Source organism: Schistocerca gregaria, chromosome 2, assembly GCF_023897955.1.
Source record: "Schistocerca gregaria isolate iqSchGreg1 chromosome 2, iqSchGreg1.2, whole genome shotgun sequence".
In the NCBI taxonomy this organism is placed as follows: Eukaryota; Metazoa; Arthropoda; class Insecta; order Orthoptera; family Acrididae; genus Schistocerca; species Schistocerca gregaria.
Window position 1 is genome coordinate 436120517 of NC_064921.1, and position 20418 is coordinate 436140934.

General features: G+C 37.7%; 2 protein-coding genes across 3 annotated transcripts in view; one reads left to right on the forward strand and one right to left on the reverse strand.

Annotated features, from left to right (window-relative positions):
- LOC126335822 (kinesin-like protein KIF19) overlaps positions 1-20418 on the forward strand; it is a 603567-nt gene that overhangs the window by 323720 nt on the left and 259429 nt on the right. The window lies entirely within an intron of this gene.
- Positions 6610-20418, reverse strand: part of LOC126325101 (hemolymph lipopolysaccharide-binding protein-like) — a 37378-nt gene continuing 23569 nt past the window's right edge. For both annotated transcript variants that reach the window (XM_049995144.1, XM_049995146.1), the window contains 2 exons: positions 18611-18865; positions 6610-7023 (listed from right to left, as the gene is read on the reverse strand). In XM_049995144.1, the coding sequence (XP_049851101.1) occupies positions 6851-7023; positions 18611-18865 (428 nt within the window). In that variant the 3' untranslated portion in view covers positions 6610-6850. The remainder of the gene's footprint in view (positions 7024-18610; positions 18866-20418) is intronic.

Sequence of the window (20418 nt, forward strand, 5' to 3'; positions counted from 1 at the left end):
AATTACAGTAGTTACAATTGTCAACAACAGATGGCGCTGCAGTCTGGGAAACTCTATAGTACGATATTTTCCACATACCCACCATGCGTAGCAATAATATGGCGTAGCCTCTGAATGAAATTACCCGAAACCTTTGACAACGTGTCTGGCGGAATGGCTTCACATGCAGATGAGATGTACTGCTTCAGCTGTTCAATTGTTTCTGGATTCTGGCGGTACACCTGGTCTTTCAAGTGTCCCCACAGAAAGAAGTCACAGGGGTTCATGTCTGGCGAATAGGGAGACCAATCCATGCCGCCTCCTGTATGTTTCGGATAGCCTGAAGCAATCAAACGATCATCGAAATATTCATTCAGGAAATTAAAGACGGCCATGCGATGTGGCCGGGCACCATCTTGCATAAACTACGAGGTGTTCGCAGTGTCGTCTAAGACAGTTTGTACCGCCACAAATTCACGAAGAATGTCCATCTAGCATGATGCAGCAATCGTTCTGGATCTGAAAAATGGGCCAATGATTCCTTTGGAAGAAATGGCGGCCCAGACCAGTACTTTTTGAGGATGCAGGGATGATGGGACTGCAACATGGGGCTTTTCGGTTCCCTGTATGCGCCAGTTCTGTTTGATGAAGCTGTCCAGGTAAAAATAAGCTTCGTCAGTAAACCAAATGCTGCCCACATGCATATCGCCGTCATGAATCCTGTGCACTATATCGTTAGCGAATGTCTCTCGTGCAGCAATGGTAGCGGCGGTGAGGGGTTGCCGCCTTTAAACTTTCTTATGTGTAGAGGTGTAAACTCTGGCGTATGAGGCGATACGCGGACGTTGGCGTCATTTGGACCGCAGCTGCAACACGGCGAACAGAAACCCGAGGCTGCTGTTGGATAACCTGCTGCACTAGCTGCACGTTGCCCTCTGTGGTTGCCGTACACGGTCACCCTACCTTTCCAGCACGTTGAAAACTTCATCTTGTTGCAACAACACTGTGTTCTAGGCGGTGGAATTCCAACACCAGAAAAATCCTCTGTTCTAAGGAATAAACCATGTTGTCCACAGCACACTTGCACGTTGTGAACAGCACATGCTTACAGCAGAAAGACGACGTACAGAGTGGCGCACCCACAGACTGCATTGTCTTCTATATCTTTCACATCACTTGCAGCCCCATCTATTGTTGAAAATTGTAACTACTGTAATTTCGAAAGTTTGTCTGTCTGAAAATGTACTGTTGTCCCAAGCATATTGCAACAAACGGTGTATTTCTATTGCTGCTTGTTTACTTTTTATTGCCGTTTCAAATATGCCGGTCATTTTTGAAACACCCTGTATATAGCTCCAGCAATATTCCTGAAGTATGGTCATTGGTACAAATACAGAGAGCTATGTCTTGAAGTCTGGTCATTGGTACAATACATAGAGCTCTGTCTTCAGCACAGTACAGTAAATGGCACAACTCCAGTAATAAATATAGATTTTGAACAGAAGTCTGTAGCTAAGGTAGAAATTTCAAAATTTTTAGGTTTGTCCATTGATGAGAGGTTAAACTGGAAGCAACACATTGATGGTCTGCTGAAACGTCTGAGTTCAGCTACGTATGCTATTAGGGTTATTGCAAATTTTGGTGATAAGAATCTCAGTAAATTAGATTACTATGCCTACTTTCATTCATTGCTTTCGTATGGTATCATATTCTGGGTAATTCATCGTTGAGTAGAAAAGTATTCATTGCTCAAAAACGTGTAATCAGAATAATTGCTGGAGCCCACCCACGGTCATCTTGCAGACATCTATTTAAGGATCTAGGGATCTTCACAGTATATATATTCACTTATGAAATTTGTTGTTAATAATCCAGCCCAGTTCAAAAGTAATAGCAGTGTGCATAGCTATAATACCAGGAGAAAGGATGATCTTCACTATGCAGGGTTAAATCTGACTTTGGCACAGAAGGGGGTAAATTATGCTGCCACTAAAGTCTTTGGTCACCTACCAAACAGCATCAAAAGCCTGACAGATAGTCAACCAACATTTAAAAATAAATTAAAAGAATTTCTAGATGACAACTCCTTCTACTCATTGGCTGAATTTTTAGATATAAATTAAATGTTAGGGGGGGGGGGGGGGGGGGGGAGGGGAACATTAGTGTCATGCAATACTTTGTGTAATGTAATGTAATGTCTTGTACAGACATCTTTCATTAACCTGACACGTTCCACATCATTACGAAGTGTCGTATTCATGATCTATGGAACAAGTATTAATCTAATCTAATCTAATCTTCAACCTCCATTTCTTTAATGTGGTGTACTGGAAAGCAACATTAAGTTCTCCCTTTGGAAAAGTCTTCAGATTTTTCAAACTTTGAAGAATCCAACAGCATTGCTGCATCTAGATGATCTGTGGCTCGGAAACGATCAAGGGATTCTCTATTAATCCTATCACAGACCTATTTTGCATCAAAACATCAGCAAAGACTTATCTACCAGTGCTTGTTCTGTGAGGTGACTGTTGTGGTGACTGTGGTATCATTGTCATTCACTGGGGATTTTATATTATTAATAATCTTTATGAAATAAGACATCATTTTGAATTTTTTCTTTTACAGCATTGACTAATCTTGCATGTGACTGACTGTACATGATATCCAGTTGATGCATTACTTTTTGCAAGCATGCTACCTAAAAGAAGAATTCTCCATCTTGTAGATTGTGGCAGAGTCGAACTGCCAGACAAAAACTTTAGCTGGATGGAGATTTTTCCAGTGCCAGTCAACATTCCAGCAGCAAGTATTTATTTTTGTACACCACATTTATGGTCCGTCACTTAAAATTCCATCTGGTAGCTCACTTACTAGGAATCCTTCCTGCTGCCATTATGGAAAGAAGGCTGAAAAATCTAACAAATTTAAAAAGAACAAACTGAGAAACTGTTTTTGTGAATCAGTGTTCCATTGTTAAATGTAATTGATGCACATAACAATGCACATAATGAGCATTAGGATACACGGCTTTAATTTCTGCCTGCATGTCACCTTTTGAACCACTCATTACAGCTTCACCATTTCTTATTGTGTGGTGTCTCTTGAACAAAGTATCTATAACATTTGAAATACTTGTTGGCAGAACATCTGCATTACACCCTTCAGAACTGAACCACCCCACAGAACCTTCTGTATGACACGCTATTCTTTTCATAGCACAACACTAATACTAACTGTATCTTCTCAGAAACATCTGTTATTTCATCTGCCATTATAGACTCAGAAAGTCTAAGGCGGAAGAGTTTTTCAACCAATTCCATCATGTCTGGGGCCACTACATGCAATCAATGATTCTGTGTTTAAACATTTTAGAGTTTAAATTCATTTTTATCAGGTCTGTAGGCCTATATGTCTCATTGTTCACTTATATTTCTTTAATCCATCACTTCAAATAGCTTATCTTTGTGTGAAATCACTGCAGTGTCTTAGGTCAGGAATTTAGGAACTCTATTAATAATCTTTTCAATTCCCTTTTGCTTTACTCAAATGGCATTCACATAACAGACCAGAACCTACACAGATAACATGCCAATATTAGGTAGGAGAGTACTTAAGTTGTCCAAAACTTTTAAAGACCACCAGAAAATAAGGCTGGTGCAGAAAACTATTTCTGCTTGGTACAGGACTTTTGAGTGCTAGCTTTAAGTAATATGTTTTAATTTATAGGTATTATCTGACTTTCTTATATCATGTTAAACTGAGGTTTTGTATAGCCTGTCTTATGTGATACCCAAAAATGTGTGTAATTAACTTACTGGTACTGTACTCCTTTCTTTTTTGAATATTGTATGTAATAGGTAAACTTCATTCCATAACTATTAGTTTTATGTTTATCAATTGTTTTGTTGTTCGCTGTCTCATATATTTGTGTATGGACATAATAAGATTATGCTGCTTCTATAAATCAGACAGGTAAACTAACCAAGTATAAAACACCTGGTTTGTTTTTCAGCACTTAGAAGTCTATTTTGCACAGTACTCTTTATAGTCATAATAAACAGTCTTCTAGACAAACATAGTGAACTAGGGTATTTACACAAGAAAATCTAGCAGTAAATATATTGTGTAATGCAGGTAGGTGAATATCTTGGAGAGGCCCTCCTAAGATCTCGGAACTTGTATGCTCACTTACAGATGTGTTTATTGCTTATAAGAAATGTCAGCATCAGGTGAACTGTGATTTGCATAACCATAGTGCAAGATACAAAAGCAATTTCAATGTAGATATTGACTCAGTTCAAGGTTCAAGAACAAAAAGATTAGACTCCTCAATGCTTCATTCACAGCAACAGAACTGGAAGACGCCATTCAGAGTATGAAACTGAATAGGGTCACTGGAACTGATGACCTTAGAATGGAGCAGATAGAACAGTTTGGGCCCAAAGCTCGAAACTCGATACTACAAATGGTGAACACCTGTATTAAAGAGCTGAATATTCCAAAACTATGGCGGCAGGTGAGAGTGGTGGCTTTACTAAAACCTGGCAAGGAGATAAAGGACCCCAAAAGTTACAGACCAGTGTCACTTCTATGCCATCTCTATAAGATACTGGAGCGGATGATTCTCAACCAGGTGGAAGAAACTATAGATGGAAAGCTCATAAAGGAACAAGCTGGTTTCAGACCAGGAAGATCTTGTTGTGGGCAAATACTTAATCTGACGCAACATATAGAAGATGGGTTTGAAAAAAAATTAATAACTGGAGCAGCTTTCATATATCTTACTGCTGCATACAACACGGTAAACCACAGAAAGCTATTGCGCAAATTAAATCACCTCACAGGGGTCTGTAGCTTGACGATGGTCTCCCTAAATGGTAAGAACAGTAGATGGTGACTGCAGAAGAATGGCTTACCACAAGGAAGTGTACTTTCTCCCATCCTTTATAATGTGTACACTAATGACCAACCTATACCTCAAGATGCAAGACTGTTCGTATATGCTGATGACACAGCTGTGATGGTCCAGGGGTCCAATTTTGATGCAACATCTGGAAATCTCTCTAGAGCACTTGAAGAACTGGCTCAATACTATGACGCCAATCACCTCAAGCCAAACTCTGATAAAACCCAAGTATGTGCTTTCCATCTGTGCAATAGAGATCCTGGAGTTGAGTTCGACATTACATGGCAAGGTAAGAAGCTAAAGCACTTTCCAACACCTAAATACCTTGGGGTTGTACTTGACAGAACGCTTTCCTTCAAGTGGCATTGCCAAAACACCAAGGCTAAAGTCTGCTCCAGGAATAACATCATCTGCAGGCTGACAAACTATGAATGGGGAGCTCAACCATCAGTACTGAGAACGTCAGCACTTGCTCTGTGTGTTTCTGCAGCAGACTACACAGCACCAGTATGGGAAGCATCTGCACATGATAAACAGGTTGATGTAAGTGTAAATGAGACAATGCGAATTGTTACAGGCTGTCTCAGACCCACACCAACAGGGAATTTGTACCTACTTGCTGGAATTGCCTCATCCAAGATCAGAAGGCAGGTGGCAGCAGACGCTGAGAGAACAAAGAAAGAAACAGATTCTAGACACCCACAGAATGGGCATGTCACTCAGGCTCGGAGGCTTAAGTCTAGAAATAGCTTTATTGCAAGAACCAAGATCCTTGATGGTTCACAGGAAGATAATAGTGTCCGTAAATGGGAGAATGAATGAACCGCACTGCAGATAATACCAAAAGGCACCTGGAAAAAACGTCCTTATATAGTGTAGAGAACACTAAATAGGCTGAGGGCTGGTGTACCCAGATGCAAAACTAATCTGTGCAAGTGGGGACTGCTGACTAAAGATGACAACGTTCGTTGCGGATGCGGAGAGGTAAAAGACGAGGCACATCTGCTCATGTGCCGACTACTGCCTGAGCCCTGCAGTTTTAGTGACCTGCTACAAGCCAACGACAAAGCCATAGAAGTGGCTAACTGTTGGAAAAATAAAATTTAATCTGTACATGGAAAAGTAAAGTAAAGTTAAAGGTTCAAAGTGAGGTTTTGTATCCTTGTAGAAAAAATCTTCAGCTAATACCAGTTGGACACAAAGTAAGAAATAGGGGACTCCTACACATTAAAGGTGGACAATATTTCTTATTATCTACTATTTCTATAAATTATTTTCTTTTCTACATCTACACCAGTTATCTGCATGACCTAAAAATATACATTGTAAACAGACCTTTATGCAGACACTACATAAATACATGATCTGACAAATATCAATGCTATGATGTAAGTACCATTAGTCAAGCGTAACAAATAGATGTTTAATGTAAATGATGGAGGAACCAGAAGCTATTTAACATATTCAGGAATCATCAGCTTTTTCCAGGCTAAAGACCATTCTACTAAAGTTACAGATAGTGCATTACATTTACTCTGTGTAACAACAGACAGTGTATAGCAATGTACTGATAGTTTAGTGTTAATGCAGTGCAGATAATAAGTTTCTAAGAACATAATTTTTATCATTGTAGTGCTGATTCATTATAAATACATGAAGTTTCTTAATCGTGATTGGATCTGTGGAACATGAGGAAAGCGGGAATGAGTGAATGAAAATCCACGTAAGCATAAATATGTATATACTTTTCTTTTAAGTCATTCACCACAGTATTTTCAAAGAACATTCAGAAACATACATTTAGTTTTACAAAAAGTTCCTCCTGTACAATTTTTTATTTGGATAATAGAGATGTATATATATATATATCTGTATAAAAGCTTTTTCAAACAACCTTCATAGCACGTGGGTATCAGATTCATCTTTGTTTTCTTCATAATCTGTGCTTCATTTTGTTAGTGTTAATTACAAATCATATTCACATATAAATGGAACCTTGAAACCACATGGAAGGTCATTTAAAGTACTATCATGGGCAATACTTCCACAGTCTTCACCTTCATTAGTTTTACTACCACCAGCATTATCTGGCTGACCTTTGCCCCATTTTGTATAGCGTGTTGTCTGAAGTGGTTCACCTACAAGAGAAATTATTTGCTGTGATTAAAAAAAATTAAGACCATAGAAAACTTGAACAGAGGTACTCAGTACTTTCTTTTGATTCATGATTCTTTACCATGTGCATATCATTTAGCAAGATATTTTGAATAATAAAATGAGACATGAACAGGTAATTCATGGTGTGTTCAAACAGTAAGGTGTCTTTATATTTTTATGAAAATATATTTATTTATTCATCAATATTCATGTTGTTCCCTTCAAAGTAATACCCCTCAGATACAATACACTTGTGCCAATGCTTCTTCCAATCCTTGAAGCACTTCTCATAAGCACTTATGATACAGTCTTGAGTACTTCTAGCAATTACATTTTTATTTCCTCACTCATTGAAAATCTTCATCCTTTCAAAAGTCCCTTCAGTTTTAGGAACAGGGAAAAGTTGCAGCGGGCCAAATCTGGTGAATGTAGTGGCTGAGGCATGATTGTCGTGATGTTTTTGGCAAAAAAATCTCTCAAAAGCAATGATGAATGACCAGGTGCATTGTCATGATGCAAAAGCCATGAATTGTTTTTCCACAATGGTGGACGTTTTTTGCATATAGCTTCTCACAAACATTGTATAACATAAAGATAATACTCCTTATTGACTGTACGACCTTGAGGCAAAAATTCATGATATACTGCACCACAGTAATTGTAAAAAACAGTTAGCAAAACTTTGACATTTGATGAAACTTGGCATGCTTTTTCCGGTCCTGGCTCTCCCAGATGCTTCCATTGGGACAACTGGGCTTTGGTTTTGACATCATAACCATAAACCCATGTTTTGTCATCAGTTATGACTCTTTTGAGCAAATCAGGATCATTGCTGACATCATTCAAGAGCCTCTGAGTGGAGCTTGTGCAATGGTTTTTCCGAAGTTTTGTAACAAACGTCTCATGCCTAAAACTTCTGAAAAAGTGGCATGACATGAGCTGACCAATATGGCAACATCCTCATCAACTTCTCTTGTGGTAATTTGATGATTTTTCGAAACAACTTTCTGAAAAGTTTTGATGTTATCATCTGTTGTTGGTGTACTGGGGCACCCAGAGTGAGGGTTGTCATTGGTATCTTCTTGGCCATATTTGAAGAGCTTGTGCCACTGGTAAACTTTTTTCCTTACTTAGAGTAGACACACAGTGTGCCACTGTCAACATTTCAAGTGTTTTAGAGCACTTTATTCCATTTTATACACAAAATTTGAAGCAAATGTTTTTGCTCCATTTTTGATAATAAACGAAAATTCCCGCGCACACTAAAACATTTCTAACCTTTCCATCTGTCAAAAACAAATGAAGTATGCTGTACACTTGAAACTGTAAACATATGTTCAGGACATGTATATCAACATAAGAAAGAACAAAAAAGATTGATAATCGAATGTACATTGACCACACAATTTCAAAAGGCACCGTACTTTTTGAACAGCCCTTGTGTTTTAAAAAAACCTGATATGGTTGCTATTCAGACCATCTTAAACAATTGTTTGAAAGTTGGCTAATTTATTCATTGTGCATTTATTTTTACTGGAGTTTGTTACTCAGATGAATTCAACAGTGAATAAATCAATCCAGTGTTCATTTGCTATTTGAGAAGAGAATTTATTTACAATTCCTAAATTTAGAACAGCAGCAGTCAAAGAATGTTAATTTTATTGCCTTTGTTGGAAGCTAGCTTGGTTGCCTATGATCAGTATTTGTAACATATAATAAAGATATGAAAATAACACAGTGACGAAAAGTCAGGATTATAAGAAGACCCACTCATTACCTCAATTAAATGAACCAAAAAATTAATTCTGAGGTTAATATATAAAATCAAATAATAATATATAATGATTTGAAGAAAACTTTTCTGGAAATTTTATTTTTAGTGGATCTCAGGTCAAGATGGAAACACAAAAAGAAAAGCAGAAAGCAATGAATTTTAAAATCTGAGGTTACTATTAACATTGTCATTCACATACAACATGTACAGCAAGTTTCTTGATATGCTTACTTGGATCATGGATGAAGAATGACTCTCCATGTAAGACAGCATACTGTGTCCTCCCTACCAAGAAATCATTGATCTAGTTACAAATATTGTATGATACCTCACATGACCCCACTTCTGTTAACAAAAGTTGGTGTGGTACTGAATCAAATGCTTTTTGGAAGTCGAGAATGCTGCATCTGTCTGACTGCTTTGATTTATAGCTTTCAGGATATAATGTCACAAATGTGCGAGTTGTGTTAGTCATGACAGATGCTTTTGGAATTGCAGCTGGTTGCCGTGGATGAGGTCGTTCTATTCAAGGTACCTCATTATCTCTGAGCTCAGGGCATGTGCAAGCTGTAGAATTGCAAAATATGTACTAAAAACTGCGAGCTGTCACTATGAACTGCATAGGGGTGTATCTCTTATGGTGAGACATGTTGTTATGAGAAAGAAGTGGTTTTGACCACAGCTGTTGTATTGGTTGGCTAGTGGTGTTCTGGCCCACCTCATGCATGAAAAAATGTGTTCACAGTTTCTTTTATTCATGTGAATGTGTCAACAAGTACTGAAAATATGAAGTGGCAGATATATCAGGAAATTTATGCATTAAGCAAGGTGCTTATTATTAAGCATTCACTACTTGAGAGAGCCCCCATGAAAAACAGCTATTGTAGGACAATGAAACTTTATGGAAACATTTATAAGGACATGCAGAAAAGAAATAATAAATAATTTCCACATGAGAGGGTAACAGTTGATAATTGCATACCAGATTTATATTCCAGGTTACAAACTTTGCTCAGTGTGATGACCATCTGCATTCATGACAGCCTGGAAGTTTGTATGGATACCATTTCATTATTGTTCCAGCACTTTTCAAACAGTAGACTATGGAATGTTTAGGCATTGTGAAAGATCTTGTGCACTGCTTGAAGATCACACATTGTGTCCAGCATTCTCAGATATGGCATCAATAGCTTTTTCAACAACTTATGATGTAATTGGTCACAATTTATGATGTGATTGGTCATTGGCCTCTCCCAGGAGCAATTCCCAAATAGCCATTTAATTCAAATGTCTGAATCATATGCCTCAACCTCAGTGTGGAAAGAGAACCTCTCTGTATACCTTCAATGTGTCAGTGTTCACAAAGAGCAGCACCACTATTGCTGCTGTTTTGGTGAAACAGCCTTACAAGTAAAGCCCTTCTCTCCTTGTCCAGATCACATTGACTGTCTGCAACTGTCATGCACACTGATGCTAGTGTTTCCACCCTGTGTTGCCATACCAGTTCTGGCCCCTAATGGCAAGTCATGACACTAACACTACTGGAAACAAAAATCTTACAGTGCACAGTTTGAACATCCTTACTACCAAGCTGAATATCCATACAGTAAATAGTTTTCTGTCTACATTGGTGCAAGTAGTGGAAGTTTATAATCATCCTGTATAATAAAAATTCATTTACAATATTTGAAGAAGCTATTTTCGCTCAGGACTCGAAACAAACACAACAACTCTTTATGTAACGTTACTATACATTACATGAAAAATTAAACCAGCAGTGGACTGCATGTGGAAAATTATGTAGTCCTTCACTGTATTTGACTGGACCAAGAAGAAACATCTAGTATATCCTATAATAGTGTGTACCATTTGCCACTCATTTTGCCATTTTTTGTAAAACATAAAACATCTAAGGAACTAGGTATACAGGTTGTTTTTAGTTACGGCCAATACTTACATGAAACAGTACTATAAAAAATAAAAAAAGTTCTATAAGCTTGACAAATGCGTCATTTTACTTGTGTTGAAAATAATCAGTCCTCAGTGGTGTAGCATGTTTTCTTATTATGCTCAGTACTCTTTTCTTATTAATTATGCGTGTCTGTGAACTTGTTTCTCTGACTTGATGTTGTCAGATGTACTACACACATCAAAACAAGTTTTTCATCACACTGGTTCCCAGAACTCCTGAAGATAGATATTGACTGTGGACATTGTATCACAGACACAGCCCCTTTTACTGTTCTGAGATGTTACTAAACCCACCAAAAGATGAAAAAATCATGCATGAGTGAGCACCACCTATTAGATGGAAGAGGTCCGACAGCCGACCAGTTCCATCATTCCACCAGGAAGCAGGTACACAGCTCATGTTGTCTGTAATTCAACCATGCCTAGATGGTCCATACCACAGTTCAAACCCATCCACATTGTTACTTTCTGCCAGGAAGAGCTCTCAACAAGGGAAGTGTCCAGATGTCTCAGAGTGAACCAAAGTGATGTTTTCGAACATGGAGGAGATACAGAGACACAAGAACTGTTGATGTCATGCCTCGCTCAGGCCACCTAAGGGCTACTATTGCAGTGAATGACTGCTACCTATGGATTATAGCTTGGAGGAACCCTGAAAGCAATGCTGAATAATACTTTATGCGCAGCCACAGCACGTCATTTTATGACTCAAACTGTGCACAATAGGCTGCATGATCCGCATCTCACTTCTGACATCTATGGCGAGGTCCATCTTTGCCACCATGGTACAGATGGGTCCAACAACATGCCAGATAGACCACTCAGGATTGGCATCACATTCTCTTCACTGATGAGTGTCACATATGCCTTCAACCAGACAATTGTCGGAGACATGTTTGGAGTCAACCTGGTCAGCCTGAATGCCTTAGACACACTGTCCACCTTAGACACACTGTCCAGTGAGTGCAGAAAGGTGGAGGTTCTCTGCTGTTTTGGGGTGGCATTATGTGGGGCAGACATATGCTGCTGGTGGCCATGGAAGGTGCCATAATAGCTGTACGATATGTGAATGCCATCCTTCGATCAATAGTGCAACTATATTGGCAGCATATTTGTGAGGCATTCGTCTTCCTGGATGACATCTTGCACCACCACTGTGCACATCTTGTGAATAACTTCCTTCAGGATAACGACATTGCTCGACTAGAGTGGCCAGAATGTTCTCCAACCATGAACCCTATTAAACATGCCTGGGATATATTGAAAAGGGCTGTTTATGGACAATGTGACCCACCAACCACTCTGGGTGATCTACTATGAATCTCCATGGAGAAGTGGGGCAATGGGGACCAACAGTGGCTTGATGAACTTGTGGATAGTATGCCACGACAAATACAGGCACGCATCAATGCAAGAGGACATGCTACTAGGTATTACAGGTACCGATGTGTACAGCAACCTGTACCACCACCTCTGAAGTTCTTGCTGTATACTGGTACAACATGCAATGTGTGGTTTTCATGAGCAATAAAAAAGAGTGGAAATGATGTTTATGTTGATCTCTATTTCAATTTTCTGTACAGGTTTTGGAACTCTCGGAACTAAGATGATGCAAAACTTTTTTTTATGTGTGTACATACAACCATCTCCTATATCAGTATTTGGTATGTACTGTTTTGAAGTTGTGCTGGCATCAGATCATAACTGGTGATTCTGTGGAATGTAAACAGTGAAGTGGAGCCCTATTATTCCATGTGAGAAATGGCAGACATGGTATTTTACCATGTATCAGTTAGAGGCATTAACCAACAGTTATGTGCCATGCAAGTCAAACAACATTATTAATAATGCATTCCAACTGGAAAAAAGTATATATATGTTTGGTATGATATTCCAATGAAACTTTCTGGCAGATTAAAACTGTGTGCTGGACCAAGAAGACTCAAAACTCAGGACCTTTACTTTTAGGAGGCAAGTGCTCTACTAACTGAGCTATGCAAGCACAACTCAAGCCCCATCCTCACAGCACTAATTTGGCCAGTACCTTATCTTCTACCTTCCAAACTTCACAGAAGCTGTCCTGTGAACCTTGCAGAACTAGCACTTCTACAAGAAAGGATGTTGTGGAGACATGGCTTTATCACAGCCTGGGGGATGTTTCCAATATGAAATTTTTACTCTGCAGTGGAGTGTGAGATGACACGAAACTTCCTTGCAGATTAAAACCAGGACTTGAACTCCAGACCTTTGCCTTCCGTCGACAAGTGCTCTACCAACTGAGCTACCCAAGCATGACTCGCACCCTGCCCTTACAGCTTTAATTTGACCAGTACCTCATCTCCTACCTTTTGAGCTTGACAGAAGCTCTCCTGTGAAAGCTGTGAGGATGGGATGTGAGTCATGCCTGGGTGGCTCAAGTGGTAGAGCACTTGTCCACAAAAGACAAGTGTCCTGAGTTCGAGTCTCAATCTGGCACACAGCTTTAATCTGCGAGGAAGTTTCTTGTCAGTGCTCACTCTGCTACAGAGTGAAAATTTCATTCAGGTATTCCAGTGCCTTGCTGACATCTGATTGTTTACAACATGGACAAGAGACTGTAATACACCTCACCCAGTTTGCATGGCAGATGCAGTGAAATGAGTGTTGCAACAATTAGAAGACAATCCTGAAAGTGTATGATGAACTGGAGCTGTTGAAGGCATAAAACATACTCTCGCATGATCAATTCTGTATGAGTGATTACTTTATCCATATTACTAACAGCATGTTCAACCTCTCATGCACAAGCCCAATGAGCTAGATTAACTTTCTGCCAATGAATACAAAAACAGTGCTGAAGATCTGCAGTTTACAGCTTGTATTTTATTTATGGGTGAGTGGGATTCATATAGAGTGAGATAATAAATTACCACAATAACCAGGTGTAAGGAGATGCAAATCTTTGAGTGAGCATGGAAGCAAAGCATCAGAGTCCTTTAGTACTGTGCACATGTTGGTCCTTACCTATCTTAACTAAATAATCTGCATAAAATTAGCTGAAACTGGGCATGTGGGGATGCGTATGTTAGGCACTGACACAATGAATAATATTCATGAGAAGTTTAAGGCAAACACAAATTGGCTTACTGTATTAACTAAAGTACTACAAGTAGCACTGAAATAATTTCAAAAATTGATAGTCTTTGGCATTTCCTGAAACCATGAGGCATGGTATAATGTCACTTGCTAATACTTCTGCACCAAATGTCTAAGAGTGAACTTGGTACCATGTACTGCGCTGTCTGAGATACGTAGTCCATATGGTATGTCCATCATGGTATGTGCACGGAGCCAAACTCCGATATTGTCAACTCAAAGAGAAGAAGAGAACTGAGAGCAAGGTTAGGCTGACAGAATTCTGTCTAGATCTGTGGCTCTTGTGTTGGTTCCACTAGCCAGTGACCATAGTTGACAGTATCTGGTAATGTGGAAGAACTGACTACTTTATGTGGAAGCAGACAGTTGTGTATGAAGAAAAAACATCCCTGCATTAGCAGACAACCATAGGTGTGTGGAATGGGGCTGGATGGCTAAAACCAATGTGCAGTGAAGGGCTGCCACAGTATCAATATGTGGGCAGGAATTGTATTTGATGACTCATAAGTTTGTATACTTTACTGGACATATTAACAAGTGCTGTTTATGTTGCCTCTGCTATTGAAGACTGTTACTGTTGCAGAAAAATACCTGTTGTGATTTATGCTCACTTTCTATGAATGACACAAACCTTTAATCACTGACTTCCTTTTTGTTTCTTTTTTTTTCCGTTAGTGCAGACACTCCATTTATTACGCTTCTGACTGTAGGTATATTTAAGGACAATGTTATGTTTCACATACATCTATGATGTGCAACCATACTGCAGGAATTGTCTCACACGTTTCACTAAATCTGAGAGCAGCCAGACGTTATCGGCTCATGTATCTTTGAGATGGGGGGACTAAACAATTTATAAGAATGAAAGGTAACCACATTGAGTACTTTCTGAGCTGTTAACAGACAGATGGTTATCATAAGACATAACAACCCATATTTCAAAAAGTATTTGTTTCCAGGACCTTTTTATCCTTTTTTTTTGTCTATGGACAGGAAAAATTCATATTTTGTGATAAATATGAAATAGATGGGAATTCTGCCTCAAAATGCAAAAAAGCTTAATAAACACTACTTCATAGCAAATTGGATCCAGATGAACTATTTTATCAGAGATAGTTTGAAAAAGCATTATTTTCTGCATATGAATATGAAAATGTACCCAATTTTCAACTAGTAGTAGGAATATTGTACATCTGGCAAAGCCCAGTCTGGGATAATACACTCTGTGATCTTAGCAAGGCATTTGACTGCATTTACCACAAGATACTGCAAAATAAATTGAAGTGTTATGGTGTCGGAGGGTTGTTCTGGCAACTTTTCAGTCTTATCTGGAAAACCGGAGACAAGTGGTATCAATTCATGGAGCGACAGTACAAGAACAAAAGCTGGAATATGGAAAGGGCCCATCATAGGGCCTCTCCTGTTCCTTATTTATGTCAACGATATGGGTTATAACAACAATATGTTACAGTTTGCTGATGACACCACCCTTTTTGCCAAAGGAAGAACTGCTGCAGAATCACTCCAAGAAATAGATGAACTCTTCCAAAACATTAAAGAATGGTTCATCAAAAATAAAATGAAAATGAATGAAGAAAAAACACATCTGATATGCACCCTTAACAACATCATATGCCATGATAATATGGAGGCTGTCAAACTGTTGGGCTTCATGATAGACAGGAAAATAACAATGAAAGAACACACAGTGCACATGTACTCAAAGCTGTCACATGTAATATACCTTCTGAGGAGGTTAAAAGATGTATTGAGTGACCAATAACTTATAACAGTATATTATACCCTATTCCATAGCCACATCAATTATGGCCTACTGTTAGAGGGACATTCTGCAGGCCTATATTCAAACAGTTAGGAATTATGACAGTCTTCAGCCAGTATGTGTTTTTAGGTCTCATCAGCTTGAAAGAAAATCAAGGAGTCTTCAGCATGAGGCAAGATACACACAATCACAATACCCATAGAAAGAGGAGCATCAAAATACCCAGGTGTCAACTGACGGGAATGCAAGACAGTTTTCCAGTGGTTGCCCTAAAGATGTTCAACTCACTGCCAAAAGAAGTGCAATTCCTGCCACCATGAACATTCGGAAGGAGAGTAGCACAGGACCTGAAAGAACACCCATTGTACTCCATTGGTGAATTCTTCAATAGTGACCAAAGTGAATGGACAAACAAATATTGTTTCTATTAAGTATAAATGTCAAAATTTTGTGAATATTTTTTTAAATGTATATATGTTATTAATCTTGACACAGTATGTCCAGTCATGTCTGGTAAATGACACAGATCTAGTAATAAAGGAATTAAGTAATAAAGTAATGTGCATAAGTGTGAAAATGCAATGATATATCAATATGCTCAATGATTAGCGCCATGCTGATTATGGATGGTTGAATGGTTTATTTAAGAAACACACCATGTAGTGAAATGTAGTAGTACTCAGCTGTGGGACCTAGCATTTTACTACAAAGAATCACATATGAGTGTTAGCTAAAGCCCAAAAGATGGTATAATGCAGAAACTATTCAAGTGGCAAGTTATGTGGTGGATATTTTCAGTTTTCAACCATGGTTGCAATGAACACCACTAGAGGTTGGGCCTGAACTAGGTCATTAACAATACTCTCCTAACCTCAACAAGATCTTGCATGGAAGCTGTCCATGTATGCCTTGTGTCATTTCTTGCTTGTCTTTTCTTTTTACAAAATAAGTGAAGCAACTAATCCTGGTTTATCATGGATTTCAATTATGACCCTTACAACACCAGAAGAGTTCCACAATCCCTGTGACAATGTGTCAGTTCTGCTTTAGTCTGTTTCTCTGTGAAAGGGTGGTGGGATTGCTTCCCTGCACTGCTCCTCTCCTCTCTGGCTGCCAAAATTCCAGTTTGTCTAGACTCATGCACATCTGACACTACAGCCTATAAAACAAAATCTGTAACAATTTTCAACTGCACCAAAATTCCCCCATAATTTTAAAATAGAGTTACCGTATGTTCAGTTCTACATTTATGGTAAGTTCCTTGTCCGGTCTGTCTGCAGCATTGTGAAGTATGGGTTGCATGGCTATGAATGCTCATGAAAGGTCAAAATTAATAGTCTGCACATTTTTTAATCAACAAATTGGGTAGGAAATGACAAGTAATGGCCAGAAACACCTTAAATCAGTGACACATTCAGTTCACTGGTTGGAAAATGCTGCTGCTTTCCAACAGAACAGTCATTTTTGAAAGCTTATACACTGTTAAATGAAGGAGACAAAGGCCATTTTGGGTGAAAAAGGTGTTGCAGTTTTGTAAAAGCAAACATGCTAGTAAAAAAGTATCTCAATCAGCACTTTTTTTTTTACAGTTAATTTCAAAGAACTAAGGCCTTGTTTGTCTTTGCTTATGTTGTGTGACAACCTTTTAAATTCATTTGTCTAATCACTTAAAAAAATTGATGCAAATTTTGACAAAAATAGATGCAAATTTTGCAAAAAATAAGTGTAGATTTTGTCAAAATTGGTTATTAATGTTAGTTCTAGATATGGTGTGAACACACTTTCATGTATGATAAACAAGAATAGTAAGTAGCCAAACCAGTAATGAGAGATTAAAGCATCTGAAACAATATCAGTATTATTCATTTCTGTCCAAGTTGATTTCAGTTAGATATTGTTCCAGTAAAGGAGAAAGTAACATGAAAATTGCGGGAAGTGGGTAAAGAAAGGAGCAGGAAACATAAGTACAGCTGCATGATGCAAAACTTCCTGGTGACATAGTGGACACTTTCAGCAGATGAAATCTTTTGAGTTCCATTTGTCTATTGCTATAGTAATTAACAGCAGTTAATAGAAAGATATTCTAATTGTAATTTGTTTTGGTTTATATGCTACTACATATTACCAATGTAATAATAAGAGTTTAATCAAACAATGGAAACTCTATTTTGAAATATCAACAATATTAGGAAAAGGATAGATTGTCACTCACCATAAAGATGACATGTTGAGTTGCAGATAGGCACAACAATCTGTTATAGATTTAGTGTTAAGACTGGTCTTAGCTGTCAGCATTGGTAGTTATGTGAGCATGAGGTGGGCTTGCTTATGTAAATGTGTGTCTGTTTCTCTGAAGAAGGCTTTGGCCAAAAGCTGAATGTATAACAGTCTTTTCTGTTATGCTTATCTGCAAGGCAATATGTCATTTTTACTGTGAGTAACAATCTGTCCTTTTGCTAATAAGGTTTTACTCATTGCAATAAGTATTTCTGTTCTTTATAAGCTATGGAAAGATATAATTTGCACCTTTTAAAACAATACTATTATATTAGTAACATAAGATCAACAAGAGAACTTTAGAAAGTATATTTTGTGGTGAAATGATGTCAAGATGTGAGTCCAAGTCAACTCTGTTGCTCTGTTAAATATTTTTGCATTTTTATCATTATTTATTTATACAATACTTCAAGAAAAATTGCTGCTATGTCTCTGGCAGAAATTCAGTTTGAGATCTCAACTGTCCATAGGTCATTCTTTATCATCTGGTACATTGCTGTATGCTCCTCGGGCAGGTTGCCACAAAGTTTCATCTTCCAACCACCTCTCACTCTCTTACATATTCTGCTATTGACTATATAAAACACACCAAGACATAGAAAATGTGTATCTAAAAATACCAAATTACCAAATACTGTGATGTATGTTCCTTCCGTGATTTTGTCATGGAAACCAACAAATGCCCATCCTGAAAGTTGTTTGTACCGTGAAAACAACTGTCTGGCAACACTTGCTTCATCATCTGAATTCAAAATAAGCAGATGTCCTCCTTCATCAGCACAAGTCTTTCTTGCATCACTCCAGTTCTTCAGAGTGGTGTGAAATTTGTAATAACCAACACCATCAAAATATTCATAACCAGGACCAGGTTTTGGTGGTGGAACTGTTAAAAGAGAAGTAGTGTAAATTTACTTAATTCCATTCTTATTTTATTAATATGGTTTTATTTTATGTTTCACATTGTCTAATTTTATTGCATGCTGTGATTTTGTGAATTCTTGTTGTGCAATGAAACTCAGTTCTGTGTCTTACTATGGCTATATTTCACAAACTTGTGTTCTAAATGCATAGAAGCAAAATACATTTGCTAAGGAAGTATTTTATTGAAAGTAACATTTATCAGTCATTAATTAATACAGGAATATTTTATGCAGCTAATAATGGGAGTTATCACAATAGTATTTCAAATTCAGGATGTTATAACTAGAAGCTAAGCACACTTCCATGTTTGATTCCTTTTGCTGAATAAAATACAGTACATCATAAGTAGGTTTATGTGATAATAAATTTTGTCAAAACCATGAATGTAAGTTCAAAATGGATGTTGTGTTATTCTTGAGAAGCCAGTGAAACAAAGCCTTTGTTGTCGTTGTTGTTGTTTTTGGGGTTTCCCAACATGAGATAGTAAGAAAGATAGGTGGCTCAAAATTTGATGACACAAAATACAGAAATTGCCTATCTCTAAAAACACACAGCCATTACAGTTCTCGGGCCTCTGCACAATATTTTTAAGACAATATTTCCATTTACAATGCTCATGAATGAATTCTATCATTTCTCTGACTCAACATTAAAGTTATTCATTCATTTACCATGTTCAGCAGATCCAGTTATGATGGAGAACCCTGAGGCATGTGAAACGAGTTAAGGGACACATAAACAAAAGAGAAATATTAGCTAAAAATGAAACTTGAACATAATGAACTATTACGACAAAGGTTCATACTACTTACACTTACACAAGTTGAACTTAACACAGTAAAACTGTCACTGGAATAGCAAATTAAAAAAAAGAACTGTTTCTTCATGAGTGCATTAAATAGTTATTTTCAAATCTTTGAATGTTTATAATCAGACATATGTTCAGAGATTCCCAGTTTCTTGTGTGATACCTGATGCAAAATATGGAATCCTAGAGGAAGAGAAAAACATAGATTTAATGTATATATGAGCTGTGTCTGTTGCAATTGAGTATGGACTCTTATTTGGTTTGCTGGTACTATCAGCAAATATTATAGTTTCTAAATGGTCCTTCAGTGTCATTATAAAATCATTTATGTATATCATGGACAAACCAACCTTGTGAGACTACACACTTTCAATCCCCCATACTCAATTACATTTTATTATCCTCTATGAGGATAATAACTCATCTGTGGTAAAATGACACCATTATTGCCTTAATCTATTAGTTCATTCCTTAAAATTTTATGTTTATACAGTCAAGGGCTGTGACAAGGTCACATTATATGCAAGGCAGATAAATTTTCTTTATTTATCTTTACCAGGAGTTGATTCCCAAATGGCTTTCTCTGTTAAGAATCCAGTATCAAAGAGAAAAGAAAAAAGATTTAATGGCCTGTTGATGATAATCACTGGAGACAGAGTGCAAGCTTAGATTTGACAAGGAAAGGGAAGGAAGTTGATTGTGTTTGT